The sequence below is a fragment of the Leptonychotes weddellii genome, chromosome 4 (genome assembly GCF_054177405.1).
Source record: "Leptonychotes weddellii isolate Sample4059 chromosome 4, ASM5417740v2, whole genome shotgun sequence".
In the NCBI taxonomy this organism is placed as follows: domain Eukaryota; kingdom Metazoa; phylum Chordata; class Mammalia; order Carnivora; family Phocidae; genus Leptonychotes; species Leptonychotes weddellii.
In genome coordinates, this window is record NC_138372.1 from 45,563,022 (window position 1) to 45,585,746 (window position 22,725).

The 22,725-nt window shown below is 39.2% G+C and overlaps 1 protein-coding gene across 14 annotated transcripts in view; it reads left to right on the top strand.

Annotated features, from left to right (window-relative positions):
• Nucleotides 1-22,725, top strand: part of NFIA (nuclear factor I A) — a 368,371-nt gene that overhangs the window by 159,281 nt on the left and 186,365 nt on the right. Inside the window, exon 3 of one of the 14 annotated variants that reach the window (XM_081816997.1) lies at nt 15,291-15,439. The exons of the other annotated variants lie outside the window; for them this stretch is intronic. Within the exon in view, the coding sequence (XP_081673123.1) occupies nt 15,291-15,304 (14 nt within the window). The 3' untranslated portion in view covers nt 15,305-15,439. Of the gene's footprint in view, nt 1-15,290; nt 15,440-22,725 lie in introns of those variants that run through there. 14 annotated transcript variants of the gene reach the window in all.

Here is a 22,725-nt window from a genome sequence, read left to right on the forward strand (position 1 = left end):
GTGTCTGAAATTTGAAGACAAAATTTAAATTTGGAAGTGAGCTGTTTTATTTTGGAAGGTATGAATCATAAGCGACTAAGTATTTAGATGTAGCTATATTGTTGTGAAGCTCTGATCATAATGCTGTTTCAGAAAGGAAACGGGAACCTCCTTACAAGTATTAATATTCCCAGGATCTCTTATAAAATCAGCAACACATAAATATAGTAGTAGTAATGGTGGTATTAGCAATAGTATTAACAGTAGAGATTTTCATCAATATTATTTTGAAAGAGTAATGTTATTTTGAATTCATACTGAGCCTTTGTGCCAGGTACTTAAAATAAGACTCTTGATACATCATTTGTTATGATAGTAGGAGTTGATAGGCGCTAGGTATTATTTGTCCCTTTAGACAAAAAGAGAATCAGAAGCACTGATCCGTTAAGTCTCTTGGCTTCCACCCGGTTGCATGACTTCAGATACAGATATATGAATTTGCAGGGGCGGGAGGTGGGGTACTAAAGTGGTTTCCTCTTCTGAAAAATGAGGAGATTAGACTAAAATGACTTCTTAGATTCCTTTCAACTGTTAAAAAAGATCTAGAAATACTATGGCTGTTGGTTACGAAAGCCAACCATCTTTGTGTCATTGTTCATTATAACCCTTTTGAAGATGAGGTGACTGATCCATGGAGGACACATTAGAAATCACTTGCCTTCACTTATTAATCACCGTAATCAGAAGTGTAATTATAGCTATCACATACCAAGCTTACTCTGTCTTAGACATTGTGTGCTGGGCTCCTTCCATGAATTAGCTCACTGGTCCTTCTGAGGTTAATCATTAGTAACCTTAGTATCATGGTTTATCAGTTATCTTACTGAATTGACTAAGCATTTTGTATGACTGTTTTTTTGGGGGGGGAGGGGCAGAAGGAGAGAGAGAGAGAATCTCAACCGGACTCCCCGCAGAGTGTGGAGCTGGATGCAGGACTGGATCTCACGACCCTAAGATCATGACCTGAGCCAAAATCAAGAGTGAGACGCTCAGTAGACTGAGCTATCCAGGCACCCCTTAGAGCCCAGTGTCCTCAAGTGTTCCGTTATCCTGAAATCATTCCCTTTGCCTATAAATGTTGATAGTTAACCAAAATGAAGACTTTTTTTTTTTAAGATTTTATTTATTTTGAGAGAGAGAGAGTGAGAGTGTGAGCGCAAGCAGGGGGAGGGGCAGAGGGAGAGAATCTCAGGCGGACTCCACACTGAGCATGGATCCTGATGCAGGGCTCTATCCCACGACCCAGAGATCATGACCTGAGCCAAAATCAAGAGTTAGACACTCAACCGACTGAGCCCTCCAGGCACCCCTGAGGACTATCAATCTCATAACCATTTTGCTTTTTTGACTCTTTGTCTCCTGATCAGTTTTGTAAGAATTCAGTAACTTTCATACATTCATCTGCTCATCCATCCACTGCAGTTCATGCAGCGTTTTGCTCACTGGAGAAAGCGAGATGAGAGAGAAATGCTATCTTTAAGAGCTTACAATTCCCAAAGTTACAGGTTCACCACAAAAAGAGTGTTGTGTCGCACATTAAGTTCATCACCTCAGTGCATAAATTCATCACCTAAATGTCACTGATAAATATTTTCAGGTGGGGGCGCCTGGGTGGCTCAGTCGGTTAAGCGACTGCCTTCGGCTCAGGTCATGATCCTGGAGTCCCTGGATCGAGTCCCGCATCGGGCTCCCTGCTTGGCAGGGAGTCTGCTTCTCCCTCTGACCCTCCTCCCTCTCGTGCTCTCTCTCATTCTCTCTCTCGCAAATTAAAAAAAAAAAAAATATTTTCAGGTGGGCAACACATGGAGCTGGTGCTGTGTGCTTCACAGATTTTCATGTCCCATTTCCAGATAAGAGGTGGCACTGTGAAGACCTGGGCTTTGAGAATGCATGTATTGAGCCCGGTCCTAAGTGCTAAAGAGAGTACATAGCTGCTGAAATAGTCCTCTGTCAAGCAGTGAGCAATATATTTGAAGCAGTCACTCCATGCACAGTACTGCGCCGGGCTCTCTCTGGTGTAGGGTCAGCTCATTAAAGCTACTTTCCGGGTCTTTGTTAATGTCATGCAGACCTTGTGACAGGTGTTACAGCTGCCAGCCTGGCACAGCCCATTGGGGGTGTGCTGTAATTGCTCTTGATGCCACCCTTAATGGGTGGGGGGAAAATGCAGCATCATGGGTGAGGGGAGGCAGAAGGATGCCCTCAGGCCAATACTGACATCTGGTCACCACTGCTGTTTCACTGCAGTGTCTGTTCAGTGCCTAGAAATATTGGACCTCTGGGTTGAGTTTGCTGCCACCGCTGGATTCCTGGCAGCCATCTTATTTCACAGCTGGGCAATGATTTCAGCTTGGAAAAGGGGTATTTACCTTAGGGCCAGAAACAATCTACTGCCAACAGGACCCTGAGAACTTTCTTATGTTTATTAAATGAGAGATTCGTATCCTCAGGACCTCCTTTATTAAGTGTTTCCTGGTTTTGAACTTTTGGGTTGTTGGTGAGAATGTTATCTTTCGTCATGATATCTGAACCCATAAAGGACTAGGTTTCCTCTTGAAGAGTTCCAAATATTTCTGTTATGTATGTAGAGTGATAAGCAAACCTCGATCGGAGGAAGTTCCGAAAAATCTTATTCAGCCAGCATTTACTAAGTTGTTTTTGTATCAGCCACTGCACTAGGCACAGGGACGTTAAAGGCCTGACCTCAACCAGCTCTCAGTCCTTCTGGAGAGACAGACCTATGCATGATGAACCATAACGTTAGGTAGACTGTGATTCAATTAAAAATGAGACAAAATGTGTAACAGTGTGAGTACAATTAGGATCTTTGTACACAGCAGTGCAGGATAGTGCTTGTAACTGTAAAAGCTTAGGTGAGACAGATTTTAGAAAACTTCATGCAAACTTTTCTTCAACGCACAGAACGAGACAGCTCCCTAATATTAAAACACTCTTGAGAGGGAGTTTTTCATGTTGTCTGGAATCTCCAAGCTTGAGTTTGCCCACAGAACTAAATTAAAAGTGAGCACCTCTCCTTGTGATCTTTTGTTTCTCCAAAAAAAGTACCATCTTCCTAGCGCTCAGTGTTCTTTTGGTTAGAGCAGAGCTGTAACCTGTTGTTAAATTGCATAGGAAAGCTCTGAGACCATTAATGAAGAGGATTTGGATGTTTATTTAAAACCAGTCACAAAGTTCTTTTTTATAGAAGATGCCCACAGTGCCGTCCTAACTTAAATACCAACTTAAACAAGAAACTCGACTCTAGGTGTGCTCAGTAAATACTCAGTGACCATTTGTAGGGTATTATAAGACACTTTTAAAACACTTAATTATAGGGCACCTGGGTGGCTCAGTTGGTTGAGCGACTGCCTTCGGCTCAGGTCATGATCCTGGAGTCCCAGGATCGAGTCCCGCATCGGGCTCCCTGCTCAGCGGGGAGTCTGCTTCTCCCTCTGACCCTCCCCCCTCTCATGTGCTCTCTCTCTCTCTCTCTCATTCTCTCTCTCAAATAAATAAATAAAATCTTTAAAAAAAATAAAACACTTAATTATAAAGATATTAGTAACTAAAAAATTACCAGTTAACCCTCCCCCCCCTTCTCATGTCTCTCCGTGCATACACACTGTCAGTGCTCATGGAGAAATAACATTAAGGCTCTAATCCAACCGTAGTGATTTTACAAATGTAAAGGTAGCATTTCATAGTCCCTGAAGTGATATATTATTGGAAGAGCGTTCATACAATTTTGTTTTAATTGATTCTCTTAAGTATGCAACCAATCTGTGTGTATCTCCTTTTAATTATTTATCTGAGCTGTGAGAGAGAAGTAGGCAATCATTTGGTGATCTGTTCAAGTATCTTGAAAGGAAGGCATCCATCTTTTATGTGACAGACATACTGGAAGATATAAAATACGTTTTTATTTAATAATTTCATTAATACTGTGTTTAGTGCAACCCATTTAAAAGTACAACTTATACAAGATACTCAATGACAATTTTTTGATTGAAAGAAAATGGCCACAAGAATCAATTTTATGAAATTAAGTGAGGAAGAAAGAACTTAAGAACATGATAAATAAATTAATAAATTCTTTTCAAAAGGAAAACAAATGTTATTGTTAGGACAAACAAAATAACCCCACTGCAAGAAAATGAATTCAGTCAACACATTTACTAAGTGTCTTCTGTATGCTTAATATGGGAAGTATAACTGGAGGATGTGGAGGAAATGTATCAAAATGAAAAATATTTATTACTATGTTCCTATTGACATGTTTGAATGCACAGCATATGCTTGTGAAATTGTGAATTCAAGGAAGCAAACATAATATAGGTTAGAATCATCATGGGTGGATACTTACTAGAAGAGACAGAAAAAAACATATAATTCCTTTTCTAGGAAAATATTTATAAATTATGCTTGGTTAGTACAAGCACACAGAACGCATATGGAAGTTTTCAATCTATTTTCCAGAGTTTGTAAGATGCTGGGTATGGTGTATGGGTCCTTGTCCTAGCCCTTTATGCTGAAAATGAGTTTTTTTTTTTTTTTAAGATTTTATTTATTTATTTGACAGAGAGATAGAGAGCACAAGTAGGCAGAGAGGCAGGCAGAGGGAGAGGGAGAAGCAGACTCTCCACCGAGCAGGGAGCCCGATGTGGGGCTCGATCCCAGGACCCTGGGATCATGACCTGAGCCGAAGGCAGCCGCTTAACCGACTGAGCCACCCAGGTGCCCCGAAAATGAGCATTTTAATTGGATTGCTTCTTTGGAAACAAGACAAAGAGTGCATTGCTAAAAGCTTTTGGAGGCCATTTTCAATATTTGCAATAATATAAGTGCTAGAAATGTGCTTCCATTTATATGTAAAGGCAATAGTGCCTTCCATACGCATAGAGTCTCTATAAGACTTTTATTATATTGTTTATTTAAATGCAAGCAAACAAAAATGATTTTTAACTTTAGATTAGAGGACCAACTTCATCTTTCTCCTTTGCAACTTTTTGGCCACTCTTTCTGTTTCTGCTCCCAAGAGCAATGTAGAAGTCACTTTTTATTTTGCCCAAAAAAGGAATGTTTGTTTCTTACAAGTACCTTGTCAATTTCATATGATCTGGATGGTGTGTGTCATAAACACAATTTCTATATGTTTGGCGGGATTTTTCACCTTTACATTGAGATGTCTGCCGTAGCCTAAGACTCGGGAATATTTGCATTGGGGGATAACTTAGAATTTATTACTTTACTTTTAACAGTGCCTCTGATAATACAGATTTAACAGTTCAATTATAAAGTTGTATCATCTGTATATAGGTACATATATGAAACAGGTTTAGAAATTAAATAGCTTATACATATTTCAAGATTTTAATTTAAACTTTTATGATGTTATACCAGACAAAATTTAAAATTTTAAGAAAATGATTCAGTGTGCTATTGAAATGTGCATTGGGATATTGAAACAGAGAGGTGAAAATATAAGATGAAAAAGCTCTCTATCTCTTTTCTGAAGCCAAGTCAAAATTTTTGCTTTCATAACTTGCCATTGAAAAAGATATTATAAAAATATTATATAAAATCTTACCTCAAAATTTTTTTCTTACAAGTAAGGAATTATGTTTAAAATTATGAATTTTACTAGAGGATAATGTAATTGTGTTTAACATAGAAAAAAATCATTGAAAATGTGTCGATTTGGTTCATCTGAACTCTAAGTTGGTTGAACTTATTTTACTTTTGGATATTCCATAAATTCCAGATGTCTTTTCCTGTCTTTCCCATGTATGAGAAATCCATACACAACAGAAAAAAGACGGAAAAGATGGAGAGCTTTCATTTCCCTTATTTTCACTTTTGTTCCATCCCTCTGTGCTTGTTCTTTGTTTAAATAAACTTTTGTGGTATGTCTTTCACACATCATCGCTCCTTGCTTCAAAGGCTTCTTTTAATAACTTAGCCCTGGCTCACTTTTCTTTTGCATATGAAATTGATTTACTAAAGTGTGTGTGTGTGTGTGTGTGTGTACATGCCAACGTGCACACACACATCTGTGCAAATAAAAATTTCACTGGAAAGGAAAGTCTATGATCTCTGGTTTACTTTAAACACACACACACATACAACTTGTTGAAATGAGAAGCCTAAGCTTGGAGTCGATCTATTTTTGAGATCCTGATTTTTTTCTTAGGGTTGTCTCAATTTCCTCAACCTGAAATAATAACAATATTTACTTTGCAAAAGTTGCTGGGAAAGTTACATGTATATAAGTCACTTTGCTCACAGTGCTGGCCATTTTTATTATTTTTAAGCAGTTAGTAAACATTTGCTGTTACTATCATCGTCATTATCATATATCAACACAAGTAATACATTTATTTTAAAGCTGTTAATAAACTGATAATTAGAAGTTAATAATAAGCAAAAAGTTGAGATTAGGCTTTTTGCTGCTAAAAATTGATCTAAGTACAAGCACATGAAAAGTGATAGTTATATTAACCTGAAAATAATAAAATATTTTTAAAATTATGATATCTTTGTGATTATTTTCAATTCTCAAACCAAACAATGTTAAAATGGGAATTAAAGTTTTTCATTATCACAATATCTATAATTAAAAAAAAATGTTTTACCAATCACAATTTTAAATCAAACAGAAGTAATGGGGCACCTGGTGGCTCAGTTGTTTAAGCAACTGCCTTCGGCTCAGGTCATGATCCTGGATTCCCGGGATTGAGTCCTGCATCGGGCTCCCTGCTCAGCGGGAAGTCTGCTTCTCCCTCTGACTCTCCCCCCTCATGCTCTCTCTCCATCATTATCTCTCTCAATAAATAAATAAAAATCTTTAAAAAAAAAACCAGAAGTAATGATATTCTGGTAGTTGTATAAAATAACAAAAATACAAATATAGTCTACAATTCGAAAATACTATCTCAGGAGCTAAGCTGTCCAATTAAATTTGTTGGTTTTTTTTTTTTAAATACATTCAGATCAATTTATTTATTTATTTTAAAGATTTTATTTATTTTTTAGAGAGCGAGCGAGAGAGAAACAGCATCAGAGGGGAGAGGGTCAGAGGGAGAAACAGGCTCCCCGCTGAGCCAGGAGCCCGATGTGGGACTTGATCCCAGGACCCTGGGATCATGACCTGAGCCGAAGGCAGATGCTTAACCATCTGAGCCACCCAGGCGTCCCCATTCAGATCAATTTAAATATTGTCTTCTGTAACAAGTGGATAGAGATACCAATTCAGTTACCATTTTAAATACAGTAACTCCGAGAGGTTCTTCTAGTTATTTCTTATGCTATTAGGAATTAGGGCTATACGAGAATGCTGGGAAAGATGTCTTTTTCAAAAATGGGTCCCACCGTCAAGCATCATGCATGCAGCATCAGTGCCTGCTCATAATATCCACTCTATGACTGTGTGAATTTTGTTTTCTTTGGGTGGACCCTCACAGTAGAAGCTTTGTATTAATCCGCTGGTAAGGGGCACCTGGGGAGCTCAGTTGATTAAGTGTCTGACTCTTGGTTTCAGCTCAGGTCATGATCTCAGGGTCCTGAGATTGAGCCCCACGTTGGGTCTGCTTGAGATTCTCTCTCTCCCTCCCTTGTTGCCCCTCCTGCTCATGCTCTCTCTCTCTCTCTCTCTCTAAAATAAATAAAATCTTAAAAAAAATCAACTTGCAAGATGAATTAAATCTTTTTACTTTCTTTGTTACATACTAACTGATGCCTGTACATGTCATTGCTCATGGCCAATAGTTACCTACCAGCACATCCTAGAACTTTGTTTTTACTGGTTGTTAACAAAAGTCAGTTGTGTTATCACTAGACCTGTTTATACTACTATATTGGTATTGTTATTATATAATTCAATTAAGTTTATATGAACCGATGACATGTAATTTCAAAAATGAAAGAGAAAGTTTTATTTCTATGAAACTAAGCCAGTGCTTTGGAAGAGACTCATTAAAGGTGAGTTACAAAAATTTCTGTCAGATTATGTGTGGATGAGAAGTCTCAACTGTAAAGGGAAATTAGGAAAATATAAAAGGATTCAGATTATTTTAGAAGTATTTTTAGATTGTCTCTGTACTTTAAAAACTAAAACTAGAAATCATATATGATGCATTATGAATGTGTTTTGGTTAAGAAAGATGCTGCCATTAATAGACATTAACGTTTTGGCCTCTCTGCATAAAAAGATTGGCCAAGGAATGTGTGTATGTGTGTGTTCAAAGTTAAAATGCCTACAGTGTGTATGTCTCACAAAAAATTGTCTTTACCCAGTTTTTTAAACTAACCAATCAACTACCAGTCCCAGTATTGGGTAAGAGTGCTTCTACTTTTTTGTTTATATTCTTTTCAGAGTTTTAGAGATGTTCTGTTTCCTTCCTACCAAGGAAAAGTAGAGGGAATTGACAGAGGGGGTTTGTACCTTGGCACATTAAACTCATAAAGGACCAAGACTTGAAATTATTATGTGGGAGTTGATATTCTAAAGTTGGTCTAGTTTTGGGGTTCTGTAAAAAAACAGTTCAGCCCAGCCAAAAGAGATTCCAGATGGTCGGATTATAGAAACTGATTGCTAGCTTAGTGGAGCAGTGGACAACGTGGAGGTCTAGCTGGCAGACAGTGAGTTTCCCAAATGTTGGGCAGACCCAAGAAATAGAACACATAGGCAGGTGACCCTAATCCAGGCAGGAAGTTAGCATCAGAGAAGTCTGTCAGCAGGTGGTGGGGGTCCTGGTGCTCGCCTGGGTGTTAGTGTCGGAATCTTCTTCTTGGGAAGGAGGTAAGGAAAACCTGATTGGTGAGTCCAGTTCCAGCTGAGGCAGGGAACTTGACCAAACACAGGTCCAGGAAGGAGTCGGCCCTTAAGGTGGAGCTTACTGGTTCGAGAACATGGCACAACTTACCGGAATCAAAACTGGAGCCTGAGGTCAGAGGCTAGGGGTGGCCGAATGCTGGTGAATTAAGTTTCTCACAGCCCCTCCTGTCTGCAGAGAATGGATGTGCTTACAGACTGGGACTCTTCTGCAGCTGGATATCAAATGGTTTACCTGGGGAGAGCCAGGTGAGGACTAAAAGTGTTCTAATAGGAAAGAAAATAAAATTGCTCCATGTCTGTCTTCATAAAGACAAAACCCAACAGCCAATTGACTGAAAGCTTTCCCAAAGGAACTACTAGTTTTGAAAGGGCAGTGGAAGATGCATCTGCTTCCTGTGTTAAGAATAACCACGTCTAAATAGGATAAACTTTTTGTCTTTTATTGTTGGCTGTTGTTGATTTTTGTCCTGGTATCTACTATTGCCTGGCACTAAAAAAAAAAGCAGTGAGTAGACATTTCTTGCTGGCATTTGTAATTCAGATATAATCCTTCCTTAAAATAAGTATAGGCATGATTTTTTTAAAAATCTGTTTACTATTTATGTAAATTTGGATTTCTGTTTTGTTTGACTATTTTGTTGCTGCTGCCGAGCTGTTGGTGTTTTACCCTGGGGCGTACCTGGGGCTCAGCTAAGGTGTTTGAGTCAGACTGCGCAAACATCAGCGTACTTTGCATGAGTTTATTTCATGTCCTTCATTTTACATCATTTGTGGCATGGCAAGTAAGATTGTAATTCCCAGAGGGTTGGGACAGTTCATTCAAAGGCCAGCCCACCTATGTTTATAGTAGTTCTCTGTAATATAATTGTAACTAATTTCCACTGTTGTTTTTGGAGAAAACAGGAGACTCTAATTATGTGTTAGCACTTTCTAAACAGCTCCCTGCATTGTCATATTATTTTAAACGGGCTCTGTTTTAAAATAACCTTTCATGTTTTGATTGCAAGAATATAGCTTACGCGGGTCTGTAGTTAACAAAATACAAGGATCTAGTAAATGATAGAGCATCAACACAACTCTGAAAGCATTTGTTCAACATCTCTAGTGCTCCCTAGGTTTAGAGGGGAAGATAGGGGGAAAATAGAAATTCCTTGTTCTTTAACAGTTGATCAGTTCTATTGGATAGGCAAGATAACACATAGAATAGGGGCGCCTGGGTGGCTCAGTTGGTTAAGCATCTGCCTTCGGCTCAGGTCATGATCCCGGGGTCCTGGGATGGGCCCCTACATTGTTGGGGCCCTGCACTCAGTGGGGAGTCTGCTTTCTCCCTTTCCCTCTGCCCCTCCCCCTGTTTGTGCACACACACTTTCTCATATAAATAAATAAAATCTTAAAAAAAAAAGATACTACATAGAATAGCTAAGCCCCCACATGCTAGTTATACACATGTGAGAATGCTACATATGAAGCATATTGTATTTCATTTTTGTGGTTCACTCATAGGAGGTCTCAGAGCAGAGCTAGGGTAAAGTCCCATCTTCCAGGATTAAGAGCCACAACCCCATTTTGTCTTTTGGTAAATGTTGCCCGTATCTTCTCCAAGTGGCAAATATCTGCATATAGTTAGTCATCTGGACACACCCTTCCCCTGCTACATTTCATTGCCATATTAGTAATAGAATTTTAGTGTTGATTTAAAAGACAGTCTGCCTTAAAGCAGATTGCATAGTTTGCACACTGTGAATTGTAATTAAAGTGTAAGGGGTGCTTATTATGTCAACAACTGGCATGAGAACTCCCGAGCAGCAGGTGACCCCGAGCATGTGACGTTTGTGACAGCTAGGATCCCCTTTTCACTAGCTTAGCAATCTGAAAGTCCAAATTGAAAGAAGCCCAGAGGCTGTATATTTCATTAGATCCCAGGGGAAGTACGGGATAGAGCTTCCTTCTGTTTTCCTGGGAGGTCGCCAGAAAGTTTGTAGAGCTCTGTTTCTGTCAGAGGCTCAAAAGAGAAAAGAAAAAGCACACACAAAACAAAACAAAACACCATACACACCACAAAACCATCCACCAATCACCCCCAGGACCATAAATTTGACATTTCCCACAGTCTCTCTGAGACCACAGTGTTGCTGCGTCAGCAATATGCCCCTTGCTTTGAATTGTATGAAAAGAAGGCTCAGTGTTCTAGCATTTAAAAAATGTCTAATCTTCCGTAGGCAGTGATTCTTGGGGTATCAAACCATGAAAAATGATCAAGTACAGATATCATATGATTTGCTTTACTTTCACATTATGTATTACATTCTCCTCACCTTCTAGCATGGGATAGAAGTCCAAATTTAGAAAGATGAAACCACGTGAATAATGAAGGAAGCAGACCAAGGAGATATGCCATATGTATTTCAGTTCCTACGGTGCTGGGTAAACCGTTTGAAACGTGGTCCCGTTAAAGGCATGTTACTGTAGGAGGCTCAGAACCTTTGTAGAATAGCGTTTTGTTGTGTCCCACAGTGTGAGTACAGACCTTCCCTTAAGGTGTTCATTTTGGTGGAAGGTTTTGGTCTTTAGTCACCTTGGAACCTGACCAGCAGTTGCTGGAGTGAGTAGAAAAGGTGGATCTTTTTTTTCTTGGCACCTCACACGGGATCATAGGCTACTTGGTATCACAGACATGGAAACTATGGTACTCTGTTGCTGAACTGTGGTAGTGCAGATCTTTTGGTAGCTGATTTTGAATCTGAGACTCAAACTTCCTTCCCACATGAATTTGATGTGGCTACTGCTAGTTTGCCCTCAGGAAGACCAAAATTTAAGCCCCGTAGGAAGTATTTCCACCCCTACCTATATACCCACCATACCTTTTAGTCCCTAAGTATTGTTAAATTGAAAGCAGAAAGTAAGAATTCTCTGAACACAGACTCCATTTTCTGTGTGCTTTATTTTTTTTGGTAAAGAAAAGTGTTAACAGTCACCATTTGTCTGCTTGACTGTGACTACGTGTGTATGTTCATGCTAGCCTGGGACGAGAATTGCAAGGCTTGAAAGAAAAAGACGCGTCATTTTTATAAATGTGGTAAATAAGTGAAAACTGTCCAACTTTAGAGCTGCATTCAAGTATTGTTATTAAGGGCCTACCAGTTGTTGCTTATTGTCCACCCATTTTGGCAAATTTGCAAAATAATTATTTTCTTTTTGTTTATATTTTTCAAGGTCCGTTCCTTTATTTAGCCAGAGGGAAACCCAATACCCTTAGCAGAATTTTACTTCAGTTACCTAGAGAGCTAAGAGAAGAACAGGTCAGAGGGATGTGACAGAAATTTATCTGTCTGTGCTGCCTAAGGTTAGCTAGCTAATCAATTTCTGTAGCAAAATAAATGTGCAGAGGTAGAAAATTGTCCCAGGGCATGAATTTTCCATTTTTTACTTAGCTGCTTACGTGAAGTTTTCTTTCCCTCTCACTGTATTATTTAAATACTTAATCTTTATTCTTAGTTCAGCATCCTTCATCATATGTCCTTACCTCCCTTGAAAAGTGTGCAATATATTGTTTGATCATCTGTACAAAATCACATCACTTCATGGATATTCTAAATATAGTCTGTTAGTATATAGCACCTACTAAAAGGTGAATATATATATATGTAATAGGCCGTTTTCAGAACTTTTGGCTAATTTTAGAAATAGCATTCTCAACTTCAGGCCAGGTTTTTGAAAAAAGACTTTAGGAGTGTCTGAGATTCTGCCTACATCAAGCCAAAGGTAAAAGCTGTTCTGTTGAGTGAAAATAGGGTGTGGCAAACATGCTACATATTGGAATTGGTCTCTTGCCTCACAACTTTTTCTACAGAGTTTCGATATCCATCTCCTAAAATGCATGCTACAATGAAAACCAAAAAAGATTTTTAATGATCTAAATGTAACCTCTTATGTCCTTTTGATGTTGTTGTTGCAATTCTCATTGACAGCAGCTTTACTAATACACTAGTCCAAACACAGCTGTCACTCCTTTATATACTTAGTAAAGTGTTCTTGCCTTCCGATATGTATCTGGGAGTCATCAGTAATTATGAAACCAGAAATGCAGAAGCCCATCATCACATACTACAGAAATTTTCCATAGGATTGACCTAAAAGGATTTACATTAAATAACATTTTAAACTTTATTCCTTCTACTACAGATAACAGGAAATGTTTTTAAAGGCTGGTCCCAAAATATTTGCAAAGAATTGTCAGAATTGTCTTATGATTTGAGTAATCTTACTTCCCTTTTAGAGTCCTATTTTTGTTGGTTTATGTTTCAAATATTGCATTGATAGGATTATTGTGAGCACGAGGGGAGACATTGGCCATTGCTGATAGAGATGGGGAAGTTGCTCTCTCGTATGTAACCATTGCATGAATTGTAGCCTTAATCAAAAAAAACCCCAGCATGTTTTCTAACTGGATTTTGTTCCTGCTAGGAGTTAGAAAAGTCTATAAGCCATCTCTGGGATAGTCCTTGCTTAAAAGTCTTACCCAGTCTGGCCCCTCCCCTTTATTCCTCTGTTCAAGGTCACTTACTGAGCATTTACTATGGGCACACTTTCTTTAGGCAAGTAGGAGCCTTGTGCCCTCAAGGGTTTACAGCTTGTTGGGAAGGCAGATGGGGGATTATACACACAGAGAAATGAAATAGGAGCTGAGCCCTGTTCTTAGTAACCAGGCTGTAGGGAGCCAGAGGAAAGGAGTGATTAATTCTGCCAAGAGGAAGGGAGAGGATTCTGTCTTCATCCTCTTCTATACTGAATTACCTTCTAAATTCAGGACAGGGATCTGCACTGTACAAATGTGACTCACAGGGCTCGGGAAAGAACGCAGCTACTTTCTGTGCCTAAATAGGGTGTTGGCGAAAACAGGGTAAAAGCAAAGTCAGAACTGTATAAATGGACTGAAATCTTTTCAAATATTTGATAGAAGGTCTTGGGTTAAGTGTTACAGTTTTAATTAAAGTATTTTAATGGCAACTGAGGGTTAATGAACCCAATGGACATTATCCTAGTTATCAACATGTTGCAGCCATACAGTTGGGAATAGCAGTGTGGGCTTGTTTGTGCGATACAGGCGGGTTATCATTAAACTTTGCAATAGTCTGTCACTCATTCCTGAGGCAGAAGAACTTTTGAGTTTGCAATAGATCATCCTGTGTTGCAGTTTTGCTTTTAAATTTAGCCGAAATTGAGCCTACTAAAAAAACTTGTATGAAAATGGAAAAAGTAGGGGCACCTAGGTGGCTCAGACAGATAAGCGACCGAGACTCTTGATTTTGGGTCAGTTCATGACCCCCCGGGGGTCGTGAGATCGAGCCCCGCATCGTGCTCCGCCCACTCAGTAAGGAGTCAGCTTGAGGTTCTCTCTCCCTCTCGCTCTCTGCCCCTCCCCCTACTCATGCTCTCTAAATAAATAAATAAATAAATAAATTTTTCTAGAAAATGGAAAAAGTGGAGTTTTGAATCAATGAATTGTTCAATCAGGGCAGAGGTCCAGTTTAAACAATTTAAGCCACGGACATCTTTTACGGGAAGGCTGTGTCTGCACTTTCATGGTCATTGCCCCAGTGTTCTGCTTTGCTTTTCTCATTCTAAAGGCATGAGGCCTATTTTCCATATGAGTTTTCAGCAAGTATTTGTACCCATTTATTTTATTTTCTCAAGAAACTTTTAAGAAGATTTTTCAATGTAGTGCGTACCAGGGACCATGTTTCTCTCTGCATTGGTACTATCCTGTTTTGAACAGCATGGTGATTTGCTGTTGAATTCTGCAGAGGATGAATGTCCTAACTCTGTAGATTGTAGGTTAGTGTAACGTGCATATGATGAGCGCAAAACTTTGTGAGTCTTCTATTCTGTTCTAACCCTGTTCTGTCTCCAGTGTTCTGAAGAGTGTTTGGCACACAGTAAGTGCTCAACACATATTTGGTTTTATTTATGGAATGATATGCTGACTGAATGCTTAGAATATACCATTAAGGAATTCTAGTTGAGCTTTCATTTTGTTGGTTGCTAGATTTGTAGTATTTTAATCCCGTATATGACAACATTTCATAAATTAAATCAGACTTATCAGTGACATCTGAAGCCCCATTTACTCTTTTGCGATCAGTAGTTTCTGAGGACATCCAGTTCTTAGGAAAACCTGACTTAGACTTAAAGAATTAAGAAATTTTAGGGAAAAGCTAGGTCTCATTGACTTTAATAGCCTTAAAGATGAGGTAAATGAGATTCAGGTTTACCAAGCTTTTAACAATTGGTTCTGGATCCCAGATTTCCTGATTCTGAACTTGGTGTTCTTTTTTTTTGATATTAAGTCAGATACCTTAAAGCTTTTCCCCTCTGTTGCTGTCACTTTTGATCTCTCGTTTGTGAATACTTTCTTTAGACCAGACGGAATAATAAAGTACTCCAGTAGAAGAGAACTCAGGGGTGAGCTGCCCATGGAAATGTTATAGGCCAGGCTCTACTTGGAAGGTGCAGCCAACAACAACAAAAAAAAAAAAAAGAAAGAAAGAAAAAACACCCCACCAAGCTGGCGATCCGCCTTCCATGCAAAGGTTATTTTTTCTTATTACAACAAAACTAATTAGTGGATTTTCTAATGTAAGGAGATGTTGCTGTTAGTAAAAGTTTCCTCAGTGTGCCAGAAAGCAGATGGTGGCGGTGAACAGTGTTTTCCTTTGCCAGGTTTTGTATATGCTTTCTAAACCTGCAAGAGATTTTGCTTTTCCAGATTCAGACTTCTGATCTTTTTTATTTTTCCACAGAAATAGAAACTTACATTTAAATGTACTTGCATCATGTGGCCTGTTTGACATATCATGGTTACTTGAAAATGTTGAGTAACATTTGATGTTCTGCATGAATTTCTTCTCCGGGCCGTCTTGTCGTTCTATACGTTCTCTCCTTACGGAAATCAAGAGTGTGTGCCCGGAGAGTGCCACAGAATGAGTTTTGATGGGGTTATGAAAAGCAACGTATATGATTTTCTTTATGTGGAAATCTTTTTTATTTTGTTTTGTTTTGCTTCCAATTACTGTGTAAATACCAGCTTTTCTCGGGAAGATTCCTGAGAGCCTGCCTCTATTCATTATGACATCAGTGTTTGTATCGTTTTGAATAATTCATTTCCCTATCTTCTACTGGTGAGATGTTACTCTCTGTTAATGTAGAATTTTCTTTTGGCCTGTTTTTTAAATGCAATTCCTTCCAAATATGTTTGTGTAAAGTCTTCCCCTGTGAAGTCGGAGCATGTCCGTACAATACCACAATGGCAGGTATTAAAACAAAGTGCTCTCTGACTTTTCAGGCCAGTTGGGAGAATACGCGGCTGCAGTGGGGGTAGACACGAGGCAGTTTTGTATGGTAGACTTACGGCTTTGTTGACTAAGACTCCAGACATTTTCCCCTTTCTACAGGATTTCCATGTAGAGGGGAAAAGGAAATCATTACATCATTAGGTTGGTTGTTAAAGTAGAAAATAAAAGTGGAAAATGGAAACCAACCCAGTGATATCATTGAAATCATTTGGGTGAAATGTTATCAAGAAAGAATTGTCCCCAAGTTACTAAATGGAAAAGTCTTAGGAAATGATGTCCTGTTTGTGGAGATGTTAGCCGGCATCAAAGAAAAACATTGTTCCCACGTTAAGGGGATGCTGAGACTGTTCTGTCCATTCCCCAGGACTAACCCGGCCAATCAGAGACCCTCTGCAGGGAGTTCTTTTACCCTTCACCGCTGAAGAAACTGATTTTTACTTGTAACTTTCCCCCTGTCTGTTGCAAATAAAATTTCCTATCCCACTGGAAGAACTGCTGTTTCTGACCTTGGTTCAAATGATACCACTTCTTTTGTTACTGCCTTTTTTTTTTTTTTCCTTTTTTTCTTTCTATTGTTTCTTCTTTTTCTTTGTTTTCCCCACTTATTGTTTGTGTTTCTCTTCTTTACTAGTAACCAAAAAATAAAACAGGACAGAGTTTAGAAAGGACATTCATAGGACCCAGCCAAAAATGGTCTAGCCACCGTTTATTCTTTGCTTATCTTAAGATTGTAAATCTGAAAATATGGCGGTGAAATTGAAGTCACTGGGAACCATAGGTCAGGGCCTTGGCTGTGGGAATGCTGCAGGGGTTGAAATGGTGCCTCATGAAGCCCAGCTGGGCTAGGGAGTAGAGGTGAGGACATGTGAAAGTGGGGGCATGATTGGCAGGGAGAACTGCTGGCTTTTGTTGTAAACACTGGTCCCTGCACCTCCCTATAAGCTTTTGCTTGTACATAGGCTTTCTACCATGACCAAATATTGGAAAAACCATGCATCCCAGGGATTTGTCATTTTTGTTGACTATAAAACAACAGATAAGCCATTTCTTATTTATAGAAATATTTACCTCCCCCATCCTCCCCTGATAAACTTTGGGAAGGGTTCTAACCTAGGGAGACTCTATGTTACTACCACCAGTAGAGATGGGGGACATAGCTACTTTTATTTATTTATTTATTTATTTTTAAAGATTTTATTTATTTATTCGAGTGAGAGAGAATGAGAGATAGCACGAGAGGGAAGAGGGTCAGAGGGTCAGAGGGAGAAGCAGATTCCCTGCTGAGCAGGGAGCCCGACGTGGGACTCGATCCCAGGAATCCAGGATAATGACCTGAGCCGAAGGCAGTCACCCAACCAACTGAGCCACCCAGGCGCCCCTGACATAGCTACTTTTAAAAAACAAGTAATGTACACTTTTCTAAATGGTATAGAGACTTGGGACTCAATAAAAAGCTCACAGTGCTTTTGCACACAGTAGGTGATCAATAAATGTTTGATGGTGAAATAAGCAAGCTTCTTCTTCCTAAGAATAACTAATTATTAGTCATTGGTTAGAGTGGCGATGATTTTTAAACAAGGAATCAGAGTAAAGATCAAATCACCCACTTAGAATTTTTATGAGGAGTAGCTGTTGAAATAGCACCTTATATTAGACTTCCCAGAACACATGATTTTTTTAGTCAAAATAAATCCAGGTGACAAGAAACTCTTATTTTAAAAACACATCCTGGGGGCACCTGTGTGGCCCAGTCAGTTAAGCATTTGCCTTCGGCTCAGGTTGTGATCCTAGGGACCTGGGATAGAACCCCATGTTGTCATCATCGTTGGGTTCTGAGCTCAGGGGGGAGTCTGCTTCTCCGTCTCTCTCTCTCTCTCTCTGCCACCCCCTCCTTGTGCTTGCTAGCGCTCTCTATCTCAAATGAATAACTAAAATCTTTTAAAATAAATAAAAGCACATCCTGAAGAGAATTAATTTGGCTAATCTGACCCAAACGATCACTAGGCATTGTATGGAAGACAATTTAATTGTAGGATTATTACTAAGCATATTATTCATCTGTACTGAGTTCCTGAAATGAAAAATACTTATCCCGCCACCACAACGTCACCACAGAAAAGAATGGAGATTGTGTCCTAAAATGAAAACAAAAATGCAGATAAATGAACTTTACATGAACACATGAGCTCAACTGGTACCTAATTGTGTTCAAGTAGTAGGACCCCAGGATCAGTGGTGGATTTCTGAAAGCTTTTCTGGATTTCAAAGCTATATGAGTGAATTTATGTGTTTTAATTATCTAGGTTTGTTTTTTTCTCGTTATGTAGAATGTTTGCAGTTTTCTCATTTGTATCAACTCACACATTTTTGAAATTTTATAATTCAGTATAGTTTTGGTTATAGATTAAAGTTCACTGACTAATCTTTTTAGCATGTTCAACTGCTCCATGAGAGATACACAGAACTTGATGGCTTCCAAGTGTGGTTCAAACATCCAAAGCACTTGAGATTAGCACCATGTGAAGAAATTTTAAAATATTGTACTGCAATTAATTTTAAATAACTTAGCACTGCATATGTCAAGGAGAAAGCCATGATAGGATCCAAATGGAAACTCCTGAAAGTGAAATGATTCAGTACATTTAAATCATTTTATCTATCATAAAGACATAGAAGCAAAACATATATGATTATTTCTGCTTGCAAAAGGCTTGGGTGAATTGGTAGAGAATCATATCATTTGAGCTTTATTAGGATACTATGGGAAGTCTGAGAACCATTTTTTGGTTGGGCTAATGATAACTCCCCGTATTATTGCATATTTGTTATAGGTTCAGAAACCAAGTTATTAGGGAAAAGTTATTGTCAGTGTGTAAGGATTATATAGGGGCACCTGGGTGGCTCAGTCGGTTAAGTATCTGCCTTCAGTTCAGGTCATGATCTCAGGGACCTGGGATGGAGCCCCCTGTCAGGCTCCCTTCTCAGCAGGGAGCCTACTTCTGCCTCTCCCTCTGCCCCTCCCCCTGGCTCATGTGCTTATGCTCTCTCTCTCTCAGATAAATAAATAGAATCGTTTTTGAATGTAAGGGTAGAAGCTTTAAAAAAAAAAAAAAGATTATGTATATGTATATATATATTATATGTAGAGGAAGTATATCTGAAATATTTTTTAACAAATACTGTTTTAAATCCTAGGACCTCGCACCTAGACTACATTCTTTAAGGATACCTTAGTCAGTAGCTCCTAAAACACCATGCTTTCTGGTGCTCTGGGTGACATGGTGGATCAAGGTCTAAAGAGAAAACATTGCTTATGGCCTTCTGTGGTCAGGATTGACCAAGTCACTGAAGATAAACATTTGTGACTCTTATTGGGCTATTTGTGGTCATTTATAAAGAAGAGACAGTCTTTGACTTATAATGATTACTGCACTCATGTTTTTTCTAATTGCACTTATAATTGGCAGTAAATAAGAAAATATCATCCAGTCCCTTTTGATGGGATAGGGTCCCAGGCTTAAATGTAGCCAAAAGACCAACTACTGGATTGCTCATGATCTATTTCAAATTAGAATTTCTAGGGCTGCAAAGAATCTTTACAGGATACCTAACACGCCCCTCATTCCGGTCCAGAAAACAGGTCTTCTGACCTCTGTAGGGTCTTCCCTTACCACATGGAGTATACCACCATCCTGTCCTGCAGTCTCCCCAGAGCCAAAGAATCCACCCGAAATATCTGTCGACATCTCCTATGATGGGCCCTGTTGTATTTCATGACCCTAAGAGAGCTATTTTTTCATTTCTTGATTTCTATTCCATTTCAACAAACATCTATTAGTACCTATATGTTCCAGATACTGTGCTATCTGGCAATAAAAATAATGAGGCAGGAAATAAAAGGAGGTAGTCAGTGTGATTCTTTCACTAGTTTATATACTTCCGAAAACCTGCTTCCGTGCAGTGTACAGTTAGAGAATTATTGGTCTTATAATTTACAAGGCATTTAAAATCACGCCACTCGGTCCTCATAATCTTGAAACTCGGGCGTTTAGAAGATGAGAAGCAACGGGGCATACCCAGCGTCCAAGAGAGGGCTCAGACCCAGGCTTGCTAATACCTTTGCCTCCTTGGCTTGTACCTCAGCTGCCTCTGTTAGAACTGTCCTTTCTGTTCAAAGGGAGGAAAGCGGGCCTGATTAGGAATACCATTCGGCACTCTCTATGAAATTGTTCCCGTGGGGAAAATCGGATTAAAAAAAACTATTTTGGTATTTTCCACCATGCCCAACCAAGCCAAGTATACAGAAACAGCTTCCCATTTCTCGTAAAAGGACTCTGCCTCAGCCTCCCGTAGCTCCCTAGCAAAGCAGATCCCAGCCACTACCACCAACAGTTAGCATCCAGGTTCCTTTAAATTTTGTTACGAGGCTACAGTTAGTGGTCCTGATTCCTGCTAACGGAGAATAAAAGCAATTAGGCGTGTGCACAATAACGTGCTGCTGTACATTGATTTCACCAGGAGATAGGACTCAATCAAGAGGCGATGCCACCGAATCTTGATTGTATTATTAGCCGCATAGACTGAGAGCTCCCTGGGAACAGAGACCTTACCTTTTAAACTTTTGTGTCTCTAGGTAGACAGGGTGAGAGGCACACGGTAGGAGCATTAATGAATACAGTGACTTCATGAATGGAATGGGTAGGCCCAAGGTCAAGGAATTAAAAAGGAAGCAGTTACTGTTTCGGGAGAATGTTCCAGGGTCATTTTCCTCTTTGGTTAGGAGTAGTGGTGTGAACACTTGCTAACACTGCAGAAACCCAGACTTGTCCAAAATCCCTAGTTCTATTCCTCACCAGGGGTGCAATTCATACCACACTGACAGACAGTCCTGTTTTCTCAAATGCTTCAGGATAAAGACCAAAAAGAAACAAACAAAAAACCCCAAATGTCCTGGTTTACCCAGCCGCAGAATCTTTAGCCCCCTCATGAAGGTGTCTGCATTTTTTAGGCAAATTGTTACCATGCCATTCTCACTCCTGTTCTTTTACAGAATTATTTTCTGGTTATGGATGTGACAGGGGTCCATTGGTTTGATTTTGGAGGGTTCGGTTGTATAGTCAGTAGATTCAGATCTCTTCCACTCGTGTTTTCTCTGGGCCCCTTGTCCGTCCCCTCTTAATCCCCTATCTTCCTTTTTGCCTTTCCAAGCGGGAAACTGTCACACAGCACACCCCACCACCTTGTCATCCCAAATTCCGTGGGAGCCTGAGCTCTGGGGGTCTTCTTGAGGCCTTAACCTTACTTTTAGACAGTTGTCATTATCTTTGTCTAAAGGTCATAGCTAAATTGAATAAAAGGAAAGCTGTGTTTTCCTGTCGATGCACAAAGGCGGTATTGACTTCCCTAATCCAGTTTGCTGAGGGGTGAGAGAATTAAATTAGATATCTAAGCACAGAAATTGAGAGCCTTTGAAAACAAAGATAAGGAGACAAGACTGTATTTTCCCTTTTCCTGGGAGCTCTGGACTCAAGATTTTACAGGTGTGTCACCTGATCCATGGTCTGCATCGATCAAAACTGTGCCAATGCATATTTAATTAGCAAGGGGACCCTGGATGCATTATAGCCATCATCCCTATATTGAATGGACTGTCAGACTTTCTGCACACTTCTCCACCCCCACCCTCCCCTCCAGCCATGCTCCCTCCCTTGCCTCCTTGTTTGGGAAGCTTCTGCATTTTGTCTGAGCAGCTAAAAAGTTTCTTTGTTTTTAGCTGCTGATGCATACAGCACCACTGAGGAGAATACAAACAAGTAGTCCTAAAGTGTTTATTTTGTCTAGGAAGAAAAGCTAAACCAATTCGATTCTTCTGGTAAGGTTTTTCAAACCCTGTAGAAAACCAACAAGAAAAACGAAAAGAAAAGAAATACACTGTTCAATTCTTCATGTATAGATTTTTTTAAAAAAGTTAGTTATATTAGGATTAAAAAAAAAAAAGAGGATCCCAGGATAAATAATAATAGGATTAAAGAACACTTTTTTATTGTAATAGAAAAGTATTTTCTTTTTAAAAAAATCAGTTTTTTGATGGTTAGGTAGGGCATATTAGCAATTTTTAAAATTTATCAGTCCAATTTGCATGATCAAATTCACCATTCTGTCCCGAGTCTATCATGCCCTTAGGAGATCCAATGAATGTAGAAAAGTTATTTAAGATAGAAGGTGGGCAAAAAGTTAAGAGTTCTATGAATTTTTTTTTTTTTTTTAAAGTTTCAAAGGTTTCATGGGAAATTCTACTGGTGGGGATTCTTAAAGTGACAGGAGGTTTGGAGTTTTGCCTCAGACAGGTTATTTCATGGGATTATGGTCACCGTTCATTTTCACATAGGTTACAAAGCCCAAATACCCAGACAGAGTGTTGTCTGATAAACAGATGTAATGTCCCAAGTCTGCTTAGAATAAAGAGCAACAGACTGTGAGCACATGTTTAGGACTCATTTA